The following is a 19,909-nucleotide window of genomic DNA, read 5'->3' on the forward strand; positions in this document are numbered from 1 at the left end:
ACCCAACAATGCAGAAGAGCTGAAGGCCACTATCAGAGCAACCTGGGCTCTCATAACACCTGAGCAGTGCCACAGACTGATCGACTCCATGCCACACCGCATTGCTGCAGTAATTCAGGCAAAAGGAGCCCCAACTAAGTATTGAGTGCTGTACATGCTCAAACTTTTCATTTTCATACTTTTCAATTGGCCAAGATTTCTAAAAATCCTTTCTTTGTATTGGTCTTAAGTAATATTCTAATTTTCTGAGATTTGGGATTTTCCTTATTGGCTCATCATGGGGTGCACGGTCTGGAGTGCTGTATGACTGATGCATCAGTTCAATTCAACTTTAATCCAAGTATATGAACTAACCTGTTTTGAAAACTTTATGTTTAACGTGTTCGTTTGTGTCCAATATTAGTTATTAGCGTAATCCAATTGCAACATAGAGGCTAGGTAATTGGCTTGTGACTCGTTCACACTCATGTCATTCTATTCAAAGGAAAACTGGCGATATTAACGTGCTTTTGATTTTATTAATGCACATAAAACATGATCAGACCAATGCAATACGGTCAACAGAAAGTTGGCTTCCGCTCCTCACCCCTTACAACCTCCCAAACAATCCGACAAAGGAAAAATACAGAAAACGGAAGTGATCACCTGTGCCAACGTGACCATGAATAACCAATAAGAAATAACAAACAATTCATAAATTGACACAACATAAAATAATTTACAGGTATACAAATATGTGTGTTTGTGTGTGTGTGTGTGTGTGTGTGTGTGTGTGTGTGTGTGTGTGCATCTGTTCATTTAAAAAAAATGTTCAGTCATGTCAGTCAAAAAAAGTCCAAGGAAGCTCTGTCTAGAACTCAGTCATCATATACTGTACATGTAATTACGTCTGTACGTCAATGAACGCTCAAAAAAAAAAATCATTTATAAATCGTCTTCAGTTTCGAGAAGCAAGCAAATCTTGGTGACTGGTCTGTCCAAGTAGTTGTACCTCATTTTAATCCTTTCTTGGCGAATCTATCCCCTTTTACCTGGAATAGTATGAATAATTATACCCATAATAAAGTTTCGAGGGGCAGCATCATTGACAACAAGTACAACATCTCCCATTGAAAATATAACTGCGGACTGCTCTACGTGCCTCTACTATGAGAACTTTCATGAGAGCGGTTGCCAGATAACAAGAGTTTAAATCCCTGAATCAGAGCTTCGCTGTTTACAAGGATACATTTTCAGCCCGGTGTTTGCTTATTTTAAGCAATCTGGTGTCTGGTGCACATGTGCTTGCACTACTTTAGTTACATATAGGTCTACATGTGTTCATTTAATAAAAAGCAGTAAGTGATCACTTGGTCTAGATTTTTTAACTGCTTAAATTAGCCGTTTAATCTAAATTGTTTTTGTTGTTGTTGTTTTTTTCATTGGAAAAAGAAAATTAGGGAACGCTTTTAAAATAATGGTCCATTAGTTAATGTTAGTTAGTTAATTAATTAACATGAACAAAAAGTTAACAATACATTACTGTATTTATTCATCTTTTTTAATGATAGGTAATGAAAATACAGTTATTCATTGTTAGTTCATGCTATTTCACAGTGCATTAACTAATGTTAACAAGCACAACTTTTGATTTGAGTAATGCATTAGTAAATGTTGAAATTAACATCAACTAAGATTAATAAATGCTGTAGAAGGATTGTTCTTGCTTAGAACATGTTAACTAAACATTAACTAATGGACCATTATTCTGAAGTGTTACCAAATCATGTTTTTTAATATTTAAATGCAAATGCAAACATATTGAGATATTTCAGACAGGACCACTTTGGCAAGTTACTTGAGTTTATTGAACACAATTTATCTTTGGTGGTATGGTTTCTTATGGGGGTTCTTGCTCCCAAATTAATTGAACATACAAGAGCTTAAACATTAACCCCCCAAACATAATGAGAGGTATTACTGCTGAAGAAGAACCTCCCAAAACCAACCTTGTTCCAACCTTGTTTGCATAAATCTCTTAATCAACTTCAGTCCCTTTTCTCCCTTATTTGTTGTTGGTGGCTGTTTTTGCCCCATTGACTTCCATTATAATGACATTTTTTGATTACGAAGCCATGACACCATATAATCATGCATTCTTGATTGTTTTTGGTTTTCCCTTTTGGGAAGAGGTAAAACATTTTATTTTTACAGTTGACCACTAGGTGGGACCATTAACCCTTTGCCTGTGCAAAAAAAGGCTTAATTTCTGACTTGTATATATAGCTTACTGACGCAGAGAGAGAGAGACCATTATATTGGAGTACAAATCCAAACACCAGAAACGTATGCATTTTATGAATAATTAAATGTTATGAAAAATTATCATTTTATTTATTCACATGATGTATGGTTGAAATGATATTTTAGTTCACAACTTTAAGTTCCATTGTTTAAAAAAATGCTTTATTGGCTAATGTTTCATAAACCTTCAGTTGTTAGGCTCTAAAATCCAATGCCATTTGTAATTTCACAGTATTTTCACCTCCTAAATCACTAACCTTTATAGAATTGTGACTTTAATGGTCAAAATTACTCAGGCCAATGGTTTTTTCTAATGACATTTTATTATTTATTTATTTATTTTTGAATAATTGTAGCCTACATAAATGGGTGATGCAAAACAAATATTTGGATCGTCCCTTATTTTTTCCCTTGTTTTCTTAAATAATAAACACTTATTTTCTACAAGAATAAACATGACAACATATTACTAATTCATATAGAAATAATTTAAGCAGTTAAAACCTATTTTTAAGCTTGAATTTAAATACTATTAAACTTAAAAATCTCAAGGAGATAAATGATACAAGGAGATAAAATGTCACAATGCATGTTAAATATCAAATGAACCTAAGTTAACAATATAATTAGAACTAACAATATAATTTGATTTTTTTAAATTAACAATTCCTGAATGAAATGGGACAGCAACCTTTATATCAAACATTTTTAAATCGTCCACAGCTGAGCATCGTGGGAGGCTGATCTGCTCCAGGGCACGCGAAGTGAATATGCTGCACAAAGTCATTTTCAGATGCAATGAAAAAAAAATATCCTGGATAGCCTAGATTAGGCCCATGCAGGCTCTGCTCTGAAGTATATAATACTTATAATTACTGTTAACCCAGAGTAACACATTTTAACGGATTAATCGCCTATTTTCATTTGCTGCATGTTTTATTATTTTTTTTTTTTTAAACACGCTAAAAAATAAAGTTTTTTGAGAGGAAAAAATATATGAGTCATGTATAGGTTGCATTTTAACGGATTAATCACCTATTTTAGTTTGCTGCATGTTTTTTTAATTTTTGATATTATATAATTCATGTATAAGTTGCATTTTATTACATTTAGAAATAATAACGGCTGGCCTAATAATGCTATAATGTACCAACAGGATATATTTAGTTCCCTTCACTTTACAACAAATCCTTTAAACTTAACAAATATATCAGAACAAAACAAGAATTAAAAATATACAATTCTAATAGATAAATATAATTGCAGTATATAATAATATAGGTTGCACTTTATTTTACAGTATGTGTACTTACATGTACTTATAGTGTACTTACAGTGTATTTATCTAAGTAAGTTCTGGTAATACAAGGTAACTACATGGGGTGGGGTTAGGTTTAGGGGTAGGTTCAGGGTTAGTACCTAGTTATTAGATAGTTATTGTAATTACTATAATAAGTACATAGTATGTACATGGGGAACAGGACTGTAAAATAAAGTGCTACCATAATATAGGCTTAGCTTTAAACAAACAAAAAATAATAATAATAATTTAAAGCTAAGCATAAGGTTGGCCTCTCTCATTCTCTCACTCGGGAGAAATCTAAACGTTTCCACATTCGTGATGTTGCCCATTTGAAGTTTAATTAACTATTATTCATGAGGTAAAATAGGCTTTGTAGTTCCGGCGTGTTTCAGTATCAATGGAAAAAAATCATAATTAACAATATGTGGAGTAAGTGGATCGCTGCTAACACTTTTATATTTATTTACGGTTTAATAACAATAGCATGCATATGATCCTTTGTGTAAAGGTCTTCTTTAAATTTTTGATGAGTAGACTGTAGCCTAAGACTATCCTACGTTTTGAAATGAATTTATTGTAAATGTTTTAATATTTTTTAAAGATGTTACAATGTTATATCATAATTTTATTGCTGTTTTACTTCCTCCTTTTATCTCATTTTACAATTACATTCATTTCTCAATCCATCCCTTTGCGCCACCTGGCGGTAGTTTCGCGAATGATTTTAACACGCGACTGAATTACAGTTACCCACGGCGGTAATGCCTATTTAGGCTGTCCACCCACTGTATAGCAATTGTGAGGAGCTGTGCTCTCTCAGATCACTTTCAGTCCATCGCTTGACACACAACGCGGTGAATTCACGTTCAAGTTCACGACTTGAAATCTGGTGAGATACTCAGTGGGAATCCTATCAAAAAATCCTGATTTTAACGCTTTCTATGGAGATGGATTCGCCGTCTGATTAGTTCCTGAGCGAGCGATAGCTATTGCGAGCCATTTGAGCATACTTACCGAGCAGTGGTGCCACGTATATATGTCCCGTGTCTAATAGGAGAGTGGTAGTGATTGGAGTGATTTGACAGCTGACCGCATCAGATGGTCACAGCCTATGCCTCCGTGGCCTGACTGAGCTAATGCTGCGCTCGATATATTGAATATAGTTAAAAAATTTACAATAATAAATACAATTTTAATATATGGGGCGGCGGTGGCTCAGTGGTTCATGTAGGTTGTCTACAAACCGGAAGGTTGGTGGTTCAATCCCCGGTTGCACCTGACCAAGTGTCGAGGTGTCCTTGAGCAAGACACCTAACCCCAGCTGCCTTGAATGGCTGACACCGCAGTCGGTGTGTGAATGAGTGTGTGAATGGGTGAATATGAGGCAAATTGTAAAGCGCTTTGTATGGCCATTTGGTCTGTTGAAAGCGCTATATAAATGCAGTCCATTTACCATTTACCATATCGCCCAGCACTATATCCAATTTGCGTTCCTTTATTCTGATTTTTAACAATTATTTTTGCTGCTCAAACGTTGTAAGTGGAGGTAAAGATCCTTTTGATACCCTTTCCTCCACATCAGATTGTGTAACCAGTCAAAACCATCCTTTTCACAAATGTTTCTTTAACATGTTTACGAAGTTGTCCTAACTTAGCTGATTTAGGTAAAGCCTAAACGATTGAACCACCATATCTTCCTGGTCCTATGTTTGATTAACAGGATACTGGCAGAGATTGCAAATAGTGAAGAATAATTTCAAAATGAGTTTTAAGAACTATGCCATGAAATTAAATACTCAACCCTAACCTCTTCGGTGCAGCTGCCACCACAAGCTGTCTAACTGTGTCCTACACACCCAAAAAAATAAAAAAATAAAAATAATAATAATAATAATAAATAAAATAAAAATGGCTCTATTCCTAACATGGGGCTAACAAGAAGCTCTAGACCGCAACATCCTCATTTCCCCCGATGGCCCACCACTGCTATACATATATACATACTAATTAATCACATATTTTTTCTGAATTATATCACGATTAATCTAAAGTTGTTTAAATATTCTTTTATATTGCAATAATTTCACAGGCAACATTCAAATTAATGTACAAACAACATAAAGACAGTATGTTTTTAAATGTTTAGTGGCATTTTTTTCTATGCCTGAAGGCGAGTATCACAGTAATAATAGTAATAGTCATACTATGAGTATGCACGGCAGAGTGCAATGTTTGGATGAGACAAAAATAGAAATGATGGGTTTAAATAAGAAGAGATATGTTTGGAGAACGGAAAACACTGCATTCCAGCATGAGAACCTTTTCCCATCTGGGATAGATGGTGATGGGAGCATCCTGGTTTGTGCCTGTTTTGCCATCATTGATGGAACATTTCAGGACATGTGTGCCTCTGTGTGCGTGAAAGAACATCTGCTAAATGCCTTACAGTAAATTATGTAAATCAAATTAAACGTGCTGTTTCATAATCATATTGTTCATGTTTTGATTTACTATGATTTTGAACAGGTCAGTTTGAGATTGAGAAACCAGAATGTCTCACACTGTCATACCCATGAACTCTTCAACACTCGTCATTCAGCTGCAACCAGCAACACAAACAGCTCCTGGGTCGACGGACACAAATGCTCCTGAGATGACGGGAGTTTCACCTCTTCTAGGAATTCAGGCATTTCTGAAAGGACAACCAAAAGCCCTTGGGGTGAGAAATGTCTCATAAACTCAAATATATGACCCTGGACCCCAAAACCAGTCTAAAGGTGCACGGATATATTTAAAACAATAGCCAAAAATACTTTGTATGGGTCAAAATTATACATTTTCCACCACTGATCCAAATGATTTTTGGTGTAAAATAAAAGAGTACTGAAGTACAAGTACTGTTACATTGCTGAAATAGTACTCAATTACAAGTAAAAGTACTGGTGTCAAAAAAGTACTTAAGTAATAGTACAAAGTATTCTTCTCAAAAACTACTCAAGAGTACTAATTACTAGTTACTTTTAAGCCGGTAATATTTAATTACCAAAAAATATTCATATCAAAGACCTATGTGGATAAAAGCAACTTTGAACAAAAGCAACTTTTACCTTACTGACAAAGTATGTGAATTAGTTGGTCATGATACAGGAATTTCTAACTTCAATACCTTGGTTGGATATGTGGTTAAAGGGGTCCTATTATGCTGTTTTATTTATTATGCTGGTGTACTAGAACATGCTCTCATGCTTAGTGGTTCAAAAGATGCATTATTTTTCACACAATTTACATTATTACTATACCTTTCTCCCCAGCCTGGCACACATGGCTCGATTAGTTTTGGGTTTGATGAAGGCCTGCCTTCCGAAAAACTAAATGTGTTGTGATTGGTTAGCTGTCCCAGTATGTGTGATTAGCGAACAGCTCAGACGGACGGCCCTTGACAAAGCAGCAAGTTCCCTCTGTTCTAGTATTGAAAGTGAAAGTGAAAGTGAAGTGACATTCAGCCAAGTATGGTGACCCATACTCAGAATTTGTGCTCTGCATTTAACCCATCCGAAATGCACACACACAGAGCAGTGAACACACACACACACTGTGAGCACACACCCGGAGCAGTGGGCAGCCATTTATGCTGCGGCGCCCGGGGAGCAGTTGGGGGTTCAGTGCCTTGCTCAAGGACACCTAAGTCGTGGTATTGAAGGTGGAGAGAGAACTGTACATGCACTCCCCCCACCCACAATTCCTGCCGGCCCGGGACTCGAACTCACAACCTTTCGATTGGGAGTCCGACTCTCTAACCATTAGGCCACGACTTTCCCTTGTCAAGAATGACATCAATATTGTCATATCAATTTGAGCCGGTGTCCTGGCATTTTATCCTACCCGTCAGATTTTCCTACCAGGGTTTACTGCGCATACGCACATAAATATTGCGTCCTTTTTCTCATGCTAAACAACGATATTTAATGTATCTGCACCTACTGTAAGGGTAGTTTTAGTGTTGGGGTAGGTGTAGACTTTAATAAAAATTTAATCTAATTGGTAGAAAAGAATATTTATTGTTGGTTTCCTGTAACTGTATCCCTTCTAGCTACAACCATGAATATAACACATAATTACTGTATTTGCATTACTGTAAGGGTAGGTTTAGGGTTGTGGTAGGTGTAGACGTTAACAATCCATAGCTTAACAGTAGCATTTTTCGTTGTCGAATAGTACTACCCACTGTTTTAGTGTGAGGTAGGAAACCCTGACAGCGTAGGACAAATCGACAGAACACCGGATTCAGACCCTGAGAATATTAAACAAGAGGATCGCGCAGAACCTTTGCACGCACTGATATTGCAAGACATATTAGAGTGGTAACATTATTGGTATTTTTTTTTGCCTAAATCATGGTTTAGATAGGATGTCAAAAACTGCTTAAAAACAACTGCATTTACTATCTACAGACAAGCGCAACGGTAATATGTATTACATCGTAGAAACGGCATTCAACTTATACTTTGAAACATAAATAACACACACAACAACAAATAAAGCAGCACACTTACAGGCCGTGATACAGATACAGCAGATTTTCCTGACAATGGGGGAACTGCTATGTCTTTCAGCAAAAGCCTTTTGGTGAATCCAGCACTGTAACACCTTATGACTCCCCTCAAAACTCGACGCTACAGGAGCACTTCTCTGTCGTCGTCTTGTCTGATCCACTCAGCCAAGTGTTCAAACCATGACCTCGCCCCTCCCCACCAACCAACCATTTCCATAGACAGGATTTATTTTAATGATATTCTAATGGACTGCTTTGTGCATCACAAACCCCAGAGAACAACGCTGTAGTTCAAACTAAACGTTTTTTTTTTTTTTTGTAGTTCTTGAAAAGGGATTTTTTAATGAAATATCTCCCTTTGGAGTCAACTTTAAGATGTATAACTTTGTAGATCTTTTTAAGCCCAGACATACATACAACACACTGACTAAAATTCATAATAAAAAGCATAATAGGACCCTTTATATCTGCTTGTTATGTCTGACATTATGCTTCACTGCTTCTGGGTCCTAACACTCTGCCAGATGCCCCCTCAGAAAACAACAAACTGGCTTAATTATATGTAATATTAATTCAATAGTGCTCATAATTGCTGCTGAGATAGTATTCTCAAGTGAAATGAGTAGAGACTTGGACCCGGAAAAAGCAGTCCTTACATCATACTTAACAAGAGGATTCTCCCAAGCCATCAAACTGACTTCAGAGCAAGAACGTCATTCCAGAGCCGGAAGCATTGGCCGACTATTTTTTCTCAGTGTACTGACTTGCATGGTTCAGTTATTCGCCACAAGACTAGTACTGTCCACTAAAAAAAAAGCAATAGAATTATATTTGGATTTCATAATGTACAATCATTTTCAATACCATTGGCAAAACTATCACATACTATATATTGCCATTTAAATATTTTTTGTCCATCCATTTTTTCAAGGCAGTCATTATTTCAAGATTTGAAATTGGTTTAATCCAAGTATTCTAAAAAGGTGATGAACATTTATGATATATGATTAACAGATTTTATATAGGCTTTTATTAATATTATTTTACAGGCTTTTATTTTTTGATTAATTACCATTTCAAAAATCTCAATCTTAAACATTTGCTCATTCGGTGTATTGGTGTCTTTAAAATAGGGTAACTTAAAGCACATGGAACCTTGATTACAAACTGAATTGAATTTACAAAAAATCATGCACATCTGTGAATACAATGACATTCATAAAATGACAATTCCACACTTGCAAAATATATTTTTGGGAATATTTTTCTAGTACCATCATAAGTCCATAACTACAGCTCCCATATTGTATGATTTATATTGTTCCACTTTATCAAAGACTCTCATGCTACTCACACTTTCTGCATTTCTATTTGTCTCTCACAGACGGTCCAGATAATGATCGGTGTGATGACTCTCCTGTTTGGCATTGTGTCTACAGTTTATGCTGAAGCCATCTTTATCCATACTGGTATTACTTACTGGGGATCTCTCATCGTAAGAAACTACTATACAATTAAGTTTTAGATCTTTTAGAAAACAAACTACATATTTCAACCCAAGCCTCAGTGTTGTTCTTTCTCTCTCTTCTCAGTACATTGCTGCAGGCTCACTCAGCATTGCTGCAGAAAACAACAAAGAAAAACCCTCCGGTTTGTGTTTGGTATGTACACAGCAGTTATTATTTTTGGCATTTAAGCACCTGCTGGAAGTACAGAAATAGTGTTCTGTTGTGTTTGTACTGATTTTCTAGACTTATTTATACTGATTTATTCTTCTCACATTTTTTCTGTTATAAATTTATATGGGTATCAATGACCATAATTCATGATTTGATCTTTATGTCCTGAATGCAGCACCTACACTTAATGACCCCAAAATTATCAGGAAGGTCCCAAACATGTATGTCTATTTAGACGCACAGACACTCAACACTAGGTAGCACAATAATAATAATATGATCTGCATTTGAGTAATTTCTATAAACAATAAATGTTTTCCCTGTGGATATTGTTAAAAATATACCTCAGCAACTTAAGACTGGTTTTGTGGTCCAAGGCACACATATATAACGATGCTGCTGCTACTGTGACAGAGCAAGGAGATGTACAGTTGTGGCCAAAAGTTTTGAGAATTACATAAGCAACAACTTTTCCAATTTCCAATATTTAAGTTTTTATAAAAGCAATTTGCATATACTCCAGAATGTTATGAAGAGTGATCAGATGAATTGCATAGTCCTTCTTTGCCATGAAAATTAACTTAATCCCCAAAAAACCTTTGCACTGCATTTTATTGCTGTCATTAAAGGACCTGCTGAGATCATTTCAGTAATCGTCTTGTTAACTCAGGTGAGAATGTTGACGAGCACAAGGCTGGAGATCATTATGTCAGGCTGATTGGGTTAGAATGGCAGACTTGACATGTTAAAAGGAGGGTGATGCTTGAAACCATTGTTCATCCATTGTTAACCATGGTGACCTGCAAAGAAACGCGTGCAGCCATCATTGCGTTGCATAAATAAATCAGTCCTGTGTCATGCCAACAGTAAAGCATCCTGACACCATTCATGTGTGGGGTTGCTTCTCATCCAAGGGAGTGAGCTCACTCACAATTCTGCCCAAAAACACAGCCATGAATAAAGAATGGTACCAAAACACCCTCCAACAACAACTTCTTCCAACAATCCAACAACAGTTTGGTGAAGAACAATGCATTTTCCAGCACGATGGAGCACCGTGCCATAAGGCAAAAGTGATAACTAAGTGGCTCGGGGACCAGAATGTTGAAATTTTGGGTTCATGGCCTGGAAACTCCCCAGATCTTAATCCCATTGAGAACTTGTGGTCAATCCTCAAGAGGCAGGTGGACAAACAAAAACCCACTAATTCTGACAAACTCCAAGAAGTGATTATGAAAGAATGGGTTGCTATCAGTCAGGATTTGGCCCAGAAGTTGATTGAGAGCATGCCCAGACGAATTGCAGAGGTCCTGAAAAAGAAGGGCCAACACTGCAAATACTGACTCTTTGCATTAATGTCATGTAATTGTCGATAAAAGCCTTTGAAACGTATGAAGTGCTTGTAATTATATTTCAGTACATCACAGAAACAACTGAAACAAAGATCTAAAAGCAGTTTAGCAGCAAACTTTTTGAAAACTAATATTTATGTAATTCTCAAAACTTTTGGCCACGACTGTAGGGGAATCTGTGAAGACTTTATTTACACCAACCCAAAGTAAATCACGGGCCAAAAAAAAAAATTTTTTCGGGCCTAGAGAAGTTTTGTCATGCCCTGACATTTGTGCTCTTTTCAGTTTCTTATGAATATCTAAATGGGTAAAGTCTAATCTCACTGTAATCAGCACAAACTGGGCTATAATAATATGTGAAATGCATGTATATACATGATTGTGTTTTTGAGAAAAAAAAATATTATGCGTGGTTAGTGAAAAACTACAAATGTTAAAACACTTGAAAAAGGCCATAAAACACATACAAAAAAAAATTGGTTCCCGGGATTTTTGAGAACTGGAGCTTGTAGCCTAGAATTTTTTTCTTTCTGAATGATGTGAAAATCATCTTATTACTCACTTACAGAAAACAATATGTTGATTTAAATTTTCGAAGACTTAGACCTTAGAAGACAAAGGCCCGCATAATGAGCTGCATAATGAGCCACTCAGTCAGCTGTGACACTGAGAAGGAGGAGTTACAAGAAAGAATGTGAGGACAAAATAAATCTATATAATTTTATGTTTGTAGTTTATTAAGAATATATTTAATTATCCCACAACATAATTTAATATCCACTTGGGGGAGCAGTTAAACAGTTTATTAGAAACAAAGCTGACTTTCAAACTAATTTTTTGGCATCATTACTCCAGTCACACAATCCTTCAGAAATCCTTTTAACAATCTTATTTTCTACAAAAAAACATTTATTGTTATTATTATTATCATTATTATTAATGTTGAAAAGAGCTGAGAATATTTTTCTGGGTTTTTAGGAGGAATAAATTGAAAGAACAGCATTGTTTTTACATTTGTTAAAGTTATCTATTGGTTACATTTATATCATTTACATCAAGCTTTTGAATGGTATAGTATTGTATATTGTTATTGAAACTTCATAATGTTTAACTTGATTATACATTTAGTCAGGAATTATAGTTTGGAAAAAGTATTTGGAAAAAGTCTTAACTAGTAAAATGTTTAAACGTTATGTGAAAACTAGTATAAGTATATAAATAAATAAAAAGAGACTTACTCATGTTTATGATCTCTGCTGAATAAAGTGCTTCATTCTTTTTTTTCTGAGGAAAACCATTTCTCAAATCCTCAACCACATCACATCTTTTTGGGGTGATTTATGTCTTATTCCTCTCATCGCAAAGCAAACAGTAAAATAAAAAAACCTGAAGAACAGTCTCGCTGCTTTTTCTCCTGTGTGGGCGTATTCAAGCCGCGCGCTTCAGTTTGAATCTGAATAGCGCGTTCAGTGCAGGTGCGTGGTCACATTAGATATAATGAAGGGAGATGTGAAAAACGGACATCGCGTTGTTTTCATATGGATTACTTTATCACAGAATATCTGTTTTCAGCGGCACTTGTTTAGTTTAAAACAAATAGACATGTCAAGCTTTCTATAGATATCTCACTCATGTATTTTCGTTGAGTATTCACGGAGTTACAGTTCATTTTAATGATGTGTTTGTAAAAGAAGATCAGCGCAGACAAAGGCTGCAGACAGCACACCTTGTTTGTTATCTTTATTTTATAAGTGCACAAAGTTTTGTTGTTATTATGTCTGTATCCAAAACAAAGTAGACCCTTTACAGATTCGATTGATGTATTGCTCTTATCTGTACGATTAAAACTGAAAGTGTAATTTAAGTTCTTTTCGGGGTTATCAGGAGAAAATGACTCAAAACGCGTTTCCGCGTTAATCGACTCCAGAGGGTTAAACATAGGAAACTCCTGGGAACTATGATCATAACAAGACATGGGAGAAACAAGGTAATGTGGCACGCGGAGGAGGAAAACACAAGACATGGTGGAGCAGGGAACTCAGGGGCTGTGGTTGAGTAGGGAAGTCAGGGGCTATGGTGACCACTGTGGAATAGGGAACTCAGAACTCAGGGGACCGTGGTGGAATAGGGAACTCAGAACTCAGGGGACCATGGCGGGATAGGGAACTCAAAACTCGGGGCCATGGCGGAGTAGGATACTCAGAACTCAGGGAGCCATGCAGGAGTAGGGAACTCAGGGAGTCATGCCAGCTTACATTCTGGTGACGGGAAAACAACTTGCATGAACTGCTGCAAACTTCTACAAAGGATTGTTGTCCTTGAAACAAAGGTTCTTGCTGGACTTCCAAAACAGGCGGAAACACTCAGCAGATCGTCATCATGGACCCTCTCAGCATACACCTGATGAGTCCCATAAAACTTCTGAATCTCAACGGTTTATACAAAGTGTAGAGAAACAAGCTGAAACTGATCGCCACACTAATCGATGACACAAACAGGGAGCGAGACCCAAAGGAACACAAGACATCAGATTGTCACGAGTTTCTCGTATTGCTGCTGTAGCATCCTCTACCCCAGATTCAGATTCAGATGACACAGCTTGTGAATACTGGTATTCTAACAACACTTATACATCTTGAGAACAGATTTGAATCATTAATGAATGCAGGTGAGGAATCCCCAAATGTGATTAAACATGGATCGGATCAGCCAGCAGCTAACACCACTACTAACAGGCGCTCAAGGTCGAGCAGACAGCGGCATTCAGCTCAGAGCGCAACCGAGCCCAGGACTCTGATAGTGGGTGACCATTATCAGAAATATCAATAGCAGGACTCCAACAACATGCTGCCTTCCTCAAGCAATGATCTCTGATGTTAACAAAGAACTTTCTCAACATTCTGATGATCGTCATTGACACATCCCACAAGGACACTGATAACACCATGCAGCCACAACAAGCACAGCTCATAGATAACATCCCGGCTGAGCCCTAACCATAGAACTTCTCACATACAGACTCTGATGTATCAAAACTGCTCCAAGACTCCGCACCCAAGGACAACTTTCTGGAAACAGCCAGGGAAGCCAGGACAACATATCACAGTCACCGGAAACACCAGAGCCGTTAGGAGGACTGTTAGGACTGCAGGACTGTTAGGAGAGGTGGGGGTGTAGCTGCTCTATTTAAAGATGTCTATCAATGCAAACAAGTGTAATTTGGTCAGTACTTGTCTTTTGAATATCTAGGGATTGTGCTGAAAGGTGCTGCTCGCATTCTGTTTATTATTATTTACAGGCCTCCAAAATACTCTCCAGCCTTTGTTGAAGAGGTCACAGAAATGTTATCAATGATTTCCTCAGAGTTTGACTGTTTTGCTATTGCAGGGGATTTTAATATTCACATATATAATTCAGAAAACAAAACTACAAAAGAAATGATAACGGTGCTAAACACTTTTGACTTGACTCAGCATGTGCATGGACCCACACACAAAGGTGGACTCTAGACTTAATCATCAGTAGGGGTCTAAACATTTCATCCATTGTTATTAAAGACGTAGCACTATCTGATCACTTCTGTATTTTCTTTGATATATTGATCTCTGCTAACACTGAATCTAGAACTGTCTCCATCAGAAGATGCATTAACGAGAACACTAGTGTGCTGTTTATGGAGGCTATATCTTTAACACCAAGCATCACTAGTGAGGTCTGTGATAAATTTGAACTAAACCACCCACTTGAGTGCAATGGACAAGCCTCACCCTGGCTTCTGCCTTCTGCAGACTCTGTTGATATTCTCCTTGATTCCTTTAACATAAAAGGTTAAGAATGATGATATTGCTCCTGTAATAGTCAATAAGAAAATTAGCAGACAGAAATCAGTTTGGAGAAGATCAACAGCAGTTCAGACTATGAAAAGACAATGCAGAAAAGCAGAGCGGATGTGGCGGAAGGCAAAACTTTAAATTCACTAAGCATCTATAAAGACTGCCTTCATGATTTTAATGTGAAACTAGCCACAGCTAGACAGAATTTCTTCTCAAACCTTATAAACAGTAACTTAAACAACACTTGTACTATTTTTGCCATGGTTGGGAATCTGACTTGGGGGGTTTGTCAGTCTCTCAACCATGGCAATGCTCTCAGACAGCAAATGCAATGAGTTTGCTTCCTTCTTTTATGAGAAAATCATCAATATCAGGAAGGCGATTAGCACATCTTCAAGTAATGCAGAGGTCAGACAGATTTGGCCGCAATATCAAAAAGATACTATGTCCATTTTTTCAAGTAATTGATAGCAAAATTTTGGACGAAATAGCGCAGCACCTAAAATCGTCAACCTGCTATCTTGATACACTTTTTTCAAAAGTGTGCTTACCTGCTTAGAAGCAGATCTTTTAGAAGTGGTGAACACCTCACTTCTTACTGGGCCATATCCAAACTCCTTAAATCTGCAGTTGTTAAGCCCCTCTTGAAAAAGAGCAATCTTGATAACACCATTTTGAGCAATAAACCAATATCTAATCTTCCTTTTATTGGCAAAATTATAAAAAAAGGTACAGCTGAACAAATAATTAAACTCAAATCTATACCTGGACAATTTTAAGTAGACGTCAATGACATGCAGAGTCCCACAAGGCTCAATTCTTGCACCGCTCTTGTTTAGCCTTTATATGCTCCCACTAAGTCAAATAATGAGAAAGAACCAAATTGCCAATCACAGCTATGCTGATGATACCCAGATTTACCTAGCCTTATCCCCAAATGACTACAGCCCCATTGACTCCCTCTGCCAATTTATTAATGAAATGAATAGTTGGATGTGGCAGAACTTTCTTCAGTTAAACAAGAAAAAAACGTTTGGAAACAAAGATGAAGTTTTCAAGGTGAATGCATACCTTTGCTTTAGGGGTCAAATAAAAAAAATCAAGTCAGGAATCTTGGTGTGATTCTGGAGACGGACCTTAGTTTCAGTAGTCATTCACAAAATTTTGCACACTTCAGCCAGGGATGCTGCTGGCAACCCTCTTTTTTTTCACAAATTGATCTTTATGTCCTGAACGCAGCACCCAAACTCAATGAAGCAATATATATATTTATATAGCTGTATATAGTGGTATACACAGGACATTTTGAAAATTCATGCCAAATTGCAACAAAGTTGCATATATAGGAGGCACTTCAACTCCACAAAAATTTAACCGTAGGATTGGTAAAGTTGAAAATGAATATGAATCTTCATAATATGAAAATAATAATATGAAAACAAGGCCGCTATCAGCCAATCAAATTTCTGCAACTAATAACCTCAAAAGTGCATTTTTAATCACACTTCATATACTTTTATATGTACATTAACATGGTAACACAATTTCTAAACATTTCTACAAAAGTCTTGCTAATTTATTAATTGTTTTTTGTGATTTTTTTCTGTCTATAGATGAATGCTTCACTGGGAATGAACATTTCCAGTATTATAACTGCAGGGATTGCCATTGTTTACCTTTCACTAGATTTTGTTTTATGGCGATACTATGACTGCAGCGATTTTTCCTGTTATTTAGAGCAAAAGTATAAGGTATGTCATCAACTTTTATATTCACAATTAAAATCAAATTGTGTCAAAATGGAAATTGTATTTAAAATTTACTGTAAGATCACTGTGTGGTCAGTACACAAGCCTTAATCTGCACTCCTCTGTTCACTTTTTGTATCTGGCATTTCAGTAGTAGTTTATAGATCATTTATAATACAATAAGTCATTGACATTATACGTTAATTGTAAACTCAGTCCAGTTTGACTTATCAGGGCTAGATTTACTAACAGCTTGTGCCAGTGCAAACCTTCATTTGGCATTAAAAAAGATTTGTCAGCATTTACTAAAGACGCAATGATATACTAAAAATATAAAATATATATATATTTTTTTATGCTGCTAACATTACTGCATTTGCAAGAGTTTTTTCAGGCACAAAATTATTTTTGAGTTTTGATTGTACAAGTCTGAGTACAAATGATAATGGATTATTTGTGTTAATGTTGATTTTTCTCTCAGACTCTCTTCAGGGGAATCAGAGGTGTTATAATGTTATTCACTGTGCTCGAGTTTATCATCTCCATCTGTCTGTCAGCATTTGCTTGTAAAGCCAGCGCCTGCCATTCTCCTTCTCTGGTGAGTAATGAGCCAAACCAGGACTTTCCAAACATTTTGTGTGTGTTAACTGAACTGATATGTATATAAAATGGAAATAGTTACTTTTAAGGCTGTTGACACTTGGGTTCATGCTTTACAAGAACCAACAAACACTACATTACAATACAAAAATTTAATATAGTTCTTTAATCTCAAATGTTGAGTTCTTCACTTGCAAAATTGAGTTTTAATCTACTGTCGACAGAAATGTTTGAATTTATGTAAATGTAAATGAAGTGAACTCAGCACACATTGTATTCCCAAACATTAACCCCAGTGTTTCCCACAGTCTTACACTATATTTGTGGCGCCCCCCCGCCCCTATATAAATATATATGTGCAAATTCATTTTCTTCCAGTGGGAGGCTCTTTAAGAGCGGGAGAGATTTTTAAGAGGTTTCTCTGGTAACCCTGTACACAAAAAAGCGCTAAGCTCACAAAAAGCTGCTTTATCAGGCATCACATGCAAGATTAATTGAAAATGGCATAAAAAAAAATTTGTATATACAGTCGGTTTCTTTCTGAAATACATTGATATAAAAACACCCGCACCGGTTTTTGATTTTGAAACGTTCACTCCTCATGTTTATTCAATAAAGTCAAAGCCTTTTGGAAAATCTACTTGTGGCGGTCAGTTTTGATATTGTGGCAGCTTGCCACAAATAAATCAATGTATGGGAAACCCTGATTAAACCCGCAGCACTTTCAGAGATGGAGTTCATGGGGAGCAGTGTTTACTGTGAACTGACTTGCCCTAAAAACATACTGCATAAAATTTAATTAAATTTCATGCCACATGGTTTTACGTGCATAGATTTAACCTATTAATACAAATTCAAAATACAATAAAATAGTCTGTAACACATTAAATATTTATTGTTCATATTGATGATTAACTACTCTGTCGGTCCCACATTTCTGCCATGTTTGTAGTTTTTAACACTTTTTATATCGAGCATCGCGTTAGTTCAGTCAGGCCACGTTAGTCACGCTTGCATCATGACAGTCAGCTGTTCTTGACGTGTACCAATCCAGTCTTGACACCTATCACCTGCGGTCTATTTAAATTCCCATTATTCAGTGTCTCTTCCATCACATCGCTGCTTGCAATTAACTAAGTGTTTTCAATGTGCTATTCACTATAATAGTGTTGTTTCTAAGCTGGAAGCAGTAAATTTTGCTCCCTCATTACATCAGCTTTCTGCTCTGGTCATGAGATTCCAGATTCCATTCTAATGTGTGTTATTGTATAATTGGAATTTTTATATTTTTCGTCCACTATTTTCCAGTCTCTACTGTAATGTCAGTGTCTACTAATCACTGAATGCACTTGTGTTGCCGACATCACGTTCCCATTCTGATGACTACGACTATTGATGTGGTTACATAGATACAAGTAATCGGTTTAACACGTTCACATGGCAGAATTGTAACTTAGTTCGTTTATAGAAGGTTATCCCTCCCCTTTCAACAGATTACCATTTTGGTTTGGGCAATTTTATTCTGACTGAGGTGTTTATATGGAGCATTTTCATTCAGACTGGACGTCATCCTAAGTTTCCGAAGGGTGTATGCTTCCCCTGCTGGACTACCACCCTCCATTATGCAACTCACAGCTTTAGTGCATTACATGCTCATCGTGCAAGGGGTCGTATGTATCACAAATTTGCTTAATGTGGGGGGCTACAATGGTGTTTCATGGATTCAGAGTTGTTCAGTGTTAAAGACATGGATTTTCATGCTAAACATGGCCAATGTGGATGAAAGGAGTTTTCTGTGCCAAAAAATCTTACTTCTGGGTTGTACAGTTTCGGTAGTTTTTCGATCATGGATCTAATGACGTAGATGATGGTGGAACTCCTTATGAGCATTTCTCTCGGGAATGCATGCCTGCGCACATGTCGACCAGAGGAGAGGGAGACCTCGCCATAAACGCAATTCATCAGGAATTTGTTGGCAACGCTGCATAGGATTTGTATACGATTTGTTCAAGAATGTCTCCAAATAAGTGTGTTTTGGATGTGAGGGAAAGTTACCATGTTTGGCTTCTCAAAGAACCGAGCATTACATGAACTGTGGATGCAGTTTGCTTTTCCGGGGCAGCAATGGAGTGTAGCAAGTGTGTTTGTGTTCTCGTCATCTCAGTGAAGAATTTTTTCTAAACAAGACCAGGTTGATGCTGGATTTGCACATCCTTTGCTATTAAAACATGGTAAAAGACCCCATTCAGGTAAGTACAACTGCATCAGATTTCTGTTTTTTTTTGTTGTTGTGGGAAATCAGCACATAAGTGAATATATGTTAATGGAAACAACACAAAATATCAGTATTATAGCTCCGCCTACAGGAGCTTGGTTTTCCAGAGAGATTCGGAAGCTGTATTTTTGTCTTGCAGATATGACAAGGCTGGAGACTTTTGGAGATGGGGATTCGGTACTTCTCTGTTGGTACTCGGAATTTGGCATGAGATTTAAGCATTTTAAGAAACATGCTTGTTGCACATCCTCAATTGCTCAACTTGGGGTGACGCTTCCCCCTTT

At 36.7% G+C, this 19,909-nt stretch overlaps 1 protein-coding gene across 3 annotated transcripts in view; it reads left to right on the forward strand.

Annotated features, from left to right (window-relative positions):
• LOC132106138 (membrane-spanning 4-domains subfamily A member 4A-like) overlaps positions 1-19,909 on the forward strand; it is a 144,090-nt gene that overhangs the window by 7,529 nt on the left and 116,652 nt on the right. For all 3 annotated transcript variants that reach the window (XR_009424029.1, XR_009424030.1, XM_059511789.1), the window contains exons 2-6: positions 6,113-6,305; positions 9,523-9,633; positions 9,731-9,799; positions 16,616-16,753; positions 17,232-17,348. Coding sequence is in view for 1 of the 3 variants with exons in the window: in XM_059511789.1 (XP_059367772.1) it covers positions 6,138-6,305; positions 9,523-9,633; positions 9,731-9,799; positions 16,616-16,753; positions 17,232-17,348 (603 nt within the window). In the remaining 2 variants the exon portion in view is untranslated. The remainder of the gene's footprint in view (positions 1-6,112; positions 6,306-9,522; positions 9,634-9,730; positions 9,800-16,615; positions 16,754-17,231; positions 17,349-19,909) is intronic.

Source organism: Carassius carassius, chromosome 26, assembly GCF_963082965.1.
Source record: "Carassius carassius chromosome 26, fCarCar2.1, whole genome shotgun sequence".
Classification (NCBI taxonomy): domain Eukaryota; kingdom Metazoa; phylum Chordata; class Actinopteri; order Cypriniformes; family Cyprinidae; genus Carassius; species Carassius carassius.